The sequence below is a fragment of the Malaya genurostris genome, chromosome 1 (assembly GCF_030247185.1).
Source record: "Malaya genurostris strain Urasoe2022 chromosome 1, Malgen_1.1, whole genome shotgun sequence".
Lineage (NCBI taxonomy): Eukaryota > Metazoa > Arthropoda > Insecta > Diptera > Culicidae > Malaya > Malaya genurostris.
The window spans coordinates 132,272,786-132,277,975 of record NC_080570.1 but is presented as its reverse complement, the minus strand read 5'-3'; the positions used below and the strand labels follow the sequence as shown (position 1 = coordinate 132,277,975).

Here is a 5,190-nt window from a genome sequence, read left to right as displayed (position 1 = left end):
GCCAAGTAACGTTTTTTTTTTCAATTCGACGTAATACAGGTATTCACTTCTTTGTGCATATGTGTTAGGAATAAAACAGCAAAAATGACGTGTCTTCCTGAACATAGACAATATGCCGGCTTTCTTCGGAAATCGAAGCAGTGCCAACGTGCTAATTTTGATTCACATGCGACTCGTTGCAACGCCTTAATAAATTATTTAATCCTTACTGTGCAACTTACGGGTCAACTGGTATGGAAGGTATGTGCGTTTCATTTTCCAACAATTACAACAAACTGAACCAACTGTGCTGGTACGAGTGAAAGATAGGTCAACGGTGAACTTCATTCTTTCGTTTGCGCTGTCCAAGTTCGGTTCATCCCGCGAAAATGTTTCCGGTAAGAAAATTGCTCGTCCGTATCAAGCGTGCCATACTTTCACTGGATGATGGAAAATGTTTTTTCCGACCAATGAATTGTTCTCTATTGCTCTTAGGTAAGTTCAATTTTCCTTAATATTAATTTATGTTAGTGAAATGTTTTCCCTCAGGAATTCAAAAACGCCCATTAAACCGATTCTGTCGCGGATTGTTGGCCGTCTATGGAGTACTAATTGCACTACAGTTCTTTATCTGGGTGGATCGTTTGTATGTAAGTGCATTCGTCAACAATTCGCCCGAAATGTTTCTGGGAGCGATAGCAGCTTTTGCAGAATTTTCGCATATTTTAATTCGGGCGGGGTTGGTTCGGACAAACCTAATCAAACTTCAAGAAGTACGGAACTACATGCAAAGCTATTTCGATAGTAATAGGTGTACAAGGCTGCATAATTCGTACCGACTAATTCGTCGGATGGCTATTGGCTACCAGGGGTTTTTCACCGTGACTCTTTTTGTGTTTTACTTCTTCGGAGGATTCGAAGACCCGCTATTTGCCGTCCCGGAGAATTTGTTGCAGTTCCACAGATGGATTGTATTGTTTGTTGAAAAATTGAACTTACTTAACTCTATTGCAATGAATACGTTGTTTGTGAGTCTCATAGCAATCTTCAATACCTACCTGATGGGGTTTCAAATTATTTTGGACGACATCAACGAGTCTGTGCAGGATTTATTCGAGCAAATCGACAAAGAGATTATCGAAGCTATGAGTGAAATCCAAGGAGCACCCGAATATAAGCGAAACGTGAAGGATGTGCTTTTCTTTAAATTCCTAAAACAGAAATTGGCTGCCCTGATTCGTAAACATGCTGACGCGTTGAATCATTTGAGCCAGTTGAAAACATTCTTCGAAATCAGCTTCCTTTTCATGTTTTACGGACAGTTGGTGACTATGGGAACAGGAATCGTTTACCTAACATGGCGAAAATCGTCTTACAATATTTTACTACCTTTAGTAGGCTGCCTAGTTACAATTACGGTAGAATGTTTTTGGTACTGCAGAATGATTGAAAAGTTAAGCGATGCGGTGAGTAAGACTTGTGTTATTAAGTTCTGCTTCTTTATTGAGTTAGTCATATATTAATTTTCTTCTATTCAATAGAACAATAATATCGGAGATTCGTTGTACAACTTAGACTGGCCTCAGCGACTATGTTACAAGCCTGCCATTCGAAAGGACTATCGAGAGATACGGACAACGTTTCTAATTATTTTGACTAACTCACAGCAGAATATCGACATCAGTTGCGGCGGGTTGTTTAATATGTCGCTTGCTGCTTTTGCAGAGTTTCTTAATATGGTGTACAATTTGTTCATGTTTTTCCTGACAGTTATTTAAATGAATTTGATAAAATATGCAATTTGAGGTGTTAGAATAAAGATAGTTGAATTTAGTAGTAAAAATATTTGCAGTGCACCCGTGGTAGAATAGTGACTTCAGTAACGGCACTATATAAAAGAAGAATAACAAGCGCATGATTTTTAGATTAGTTTTTTTCCTGTAAGTTATTCAATGAACTTAATATGATGCGCAGTTTTGAGGTGTTAGAATAAAACTACATTAATCTAATGGTAAGAATACTTTCACAAAGTGCACGTGTGGTAGAATAGCATCTGTAGTAAATTGCACTGTGCTAAAAAAAAAACAAACACAAGAGCTAGATTTTTGGATTCGAAATACCAATTAGGATTCATAAGACTATTCTTAGTTCTGCTTAGGACCATAACTACCAAGACGTCAACTGATTCCAATGTATTTACTTTTTTGTAAAATTGGTCCAGTTTCGTTCATTCGGATCTATGGCCGTAAGATCTTCTGGTTTCGCATCCGCAGTGATAGTTTTGACAGTATCGATATGGTGCACGTTCGATTTTTTCTGAAGAACTTTTGCTAAGGAGTGTATCGAGTGTATAAGCTATTCACATACGTTTGTGTTGTACGCATGTATTTGTGATGGTTTTTTATGCTCATATCACAGCATGCTGTGCGTTTGGCTGTTAGCTTTCGTTTGTATACTTGTTTGTGCGGTTGAAATTCCGCATTTTCAGAATGTCGCGTATTGGAAAGGAAGTGAAAATTAAGGTTCTCGACACATGGCTAAGTGAGAATTGGCGAAGCGGTATGGAATTCATCATGCCAGTGTTAAAACCATCATTAATATACTACTACTAATACTATTCTTTGAATGAGCTACCAGAAACAGGCAGGAAACCCGGTTCTTCCAACCCGAAACTGGACCAAAAAGTGGTCTCTCTAATCATGAAGAACAAATCAATGTAAATACGTGATTTGGCCAAAAAATCAGGAACGAGTGTCGGAATGATCCAGCGTATCAAAAGGTGAAATCACCTGAAGACCTACAAGAAGCAGAAAATCTCGAAACAAAGTGTAGAACAGAAGAAGCGAGCAGCAACAAGGGACCGGAAATTGTATTCGCGTTTTTTGCAGTGTCCGGATGCATGCGTTTTCATGGACGGAGAGACTTATGTAAAGGAGAACTCAAAAACCCTTCCACAATACTTCACTGTCGTCGTTGGGACGGATGAAAGCGATGCGGACAGGTCGATTCAAGTGGAGAAATTCGGTCGAAAGATATGGCAAACAGTATGTTCCTGTGGTTTGAAGTCAACCATTTTTTACACTACCGGAACTATAAATGCAGAAATCTATCGATCTGAGTGTCTCCAGAAGATATTGCTGCCTTTTTATAAAAACCTATAGTACACCTCCACTATTTTGGCCGGATTTAGCGTCGGCTCACTATGCCGAAACCGCTCTCAATTGGCTTGCGGAAAAGGGTATAAATTTCGCTGAGAAAAATATCAATCCACCAAATTGCCCTCAGCTTCGACCCATCGAACGTTACTGGGCAATCGTGAAGAGGGTCTTCAAGAAGACTGGTAAACAGCTGGGAACATGCAGGAGTTCAAAAAAATTTCAGTTCAAGCGTCCAAAAAATGCGATGCAACACTTGTCCGGAACTTGATGAAGAGCGTTCAATCAAAAGTTCGAAAATTCGTGAATTTTTTTTTGAAATAAAATTTTATCCGGTTTTCATAAAAAAAGACGGATGCATCCTGATCGACGACGGAACCTATGCCAAGGAAGACTCTCGAGCGTTGCCCGAACCGCAATATTATACGAAATCGGTGAACCAGGACCTGGACGACGCTGACACCACGGTGGCGATGGAAAAGTTTGGGCAGAAGGTGTTGGTCTGGCAAGCAATTTGTACCTGTGGTTTGCGGTCGTCGGTTTTCTTCACAAAGCGGAACAATTAACGCCAAGGTGTACGAGGAAGAATGTTTGAAGAAGAGAATTCTGCCACTGTACAGAAAGTATAAGGCCCAACCTCTCTTCTGGTTGGATTTGGCTTCAGCTCACTACGCCAACTCCGTTCTACAGTGATTGTCAAAAAGTAATGTACAATTCGTGGAAAAGAACATCAACCCATCGAACTGCCCGGATCTTCGGCCAATTGAAAGGTATTGGGCCATTGTCAAGCGGCACTTTCGGAAGGAAGGCAGGAGTTAAAAAAAACTGGACAGCTGCCACCAGGAAAGTCACAAAAGTAACTGTGCAGAATTTAATGAAGAATGTCGTTCTACAGAAACTAGGATTTTATTCAATATGATCAGTGAAATGCTTAAAAATGTAATTTTTCTACAATATATCGAAAACTGATGTCGAAATATGCTTTTTAATTCAATAATCAATGTTGCTAACTAACAGTTCGGCTGAAAAGTTCGTATCGTTTAATAGAAACACACATTTTTTGCCAAAATTTGTTTTTATTATTCAACATAATTGCCATCAGAGGCGATACAGCGATTATAGCGATCTTTCAACTTTTCGATACCATTTTTGTAGTACGATTTGTCCTTTGCCTCAGAATAGGCCTCATTTTCAGCGATTACCTATTCATTGCTTCTAAATTCTTTACCAGCGAGCATTCTCTTGAGGTCTGAGAACAAGAAAAAGTCACGGGGGGCCAAATCTGGAGAATGCGGTGGATGAGGGAGCAATTCAAAGCCCAATTCGTTCAATTTCAGCATGGTTTTCATCGACTTGTGACACGGTGCATTGTCTTGATGAAACAAAACCTTTTTCTTCTTCAAATGAGGCCGTTTTTTTGAAATTTCGTCCTTCAAACGCTCTAATAACGCTATAAAATAGTCACTGTTGATGGTTTTTCCCTTTTCACGGTAGTCGATGGAAATTATACCATGCGAATCCCAAAATACAGACGCCATAACCTTACCGGCCGATTGTTGAGTCTTTCCACGCTTTGGGTTCGGTTCATCGCGTGCAGTCCACTCAGCTGACTGTCGATTGGACTCCGGAGTGAAGTGATGGAGTCATGTTTCGTCCATTGTTATATATCGACGAAAAAAATCGGTTTTATTTTGGACGTCCACTGCGTTCATCGTCTTCGGTGCTCATACGACCAGTACGAAATTTTGCAAACCACTTACGAATTGTTGCATCGCCCGGTGCAGAGTCTGGATAACACTCATCAAGCCATTTTTTGGTATCGGCGGCACTTTTTTTCATCTAAAAGTAGTGTTTCATCAACACACGAAATTCCTTTTTTTCCATTTTTTTCACAATAACAAAAGTAGCTTCACTCAAAATGCAATATCTCACAAACTAATAATCAGACAGCTGTCAAATTTATACACGTATCTTTTGAAGGTTGGTACTAACTGAAAATGGTATGGATTTAATTCTAGTGGTGCCCTCTCATAGAAACGATACGAACTTTTCAGCC

General features: G+C 39.6%; 1 protein-coding gene across 1 annotated transcript; it reads left to right on the top strand.

The window, feature by feature from the left end:
- Positions 1-925: 925 nt before the first annotated feature.
- Positions 926-1,757, top strand: LOC131428183 (uncharacterized). The gene is made up of 2 exons (XM_058591910.1): positions 926-1,445; positions 1,521-1,757. The coding sequence occupies exons 1-2, from the start codon at positions 993-995 to the stop codon at positions 1,755-1,757; spliced, it is 690 nt and encodes a 229-aa protein (XP_058447893.1). The 5' UTR covers positions 926-992.
- The last annotated feature ends 3,433 nt before the right edge of the window (positions 1,758-5,190 follow it).

Excerpts from the sequence above, each read along its gene's own strand:
- LOC131428183 (XM_058591910.1), top strand. The coding sequence starts at position 993 with ATGAATACGTTGTTTGTGAGTCTCATAGCAATCTTCAATACCTACCTG. Across the intron at positions 1,446-1,520 it reads TTGAAAAGTTAAGCGATGCG|AACAATAATATCGGAGATTC; the intron begins GTGAGTAAGACT and ends TCTATTCAATAG.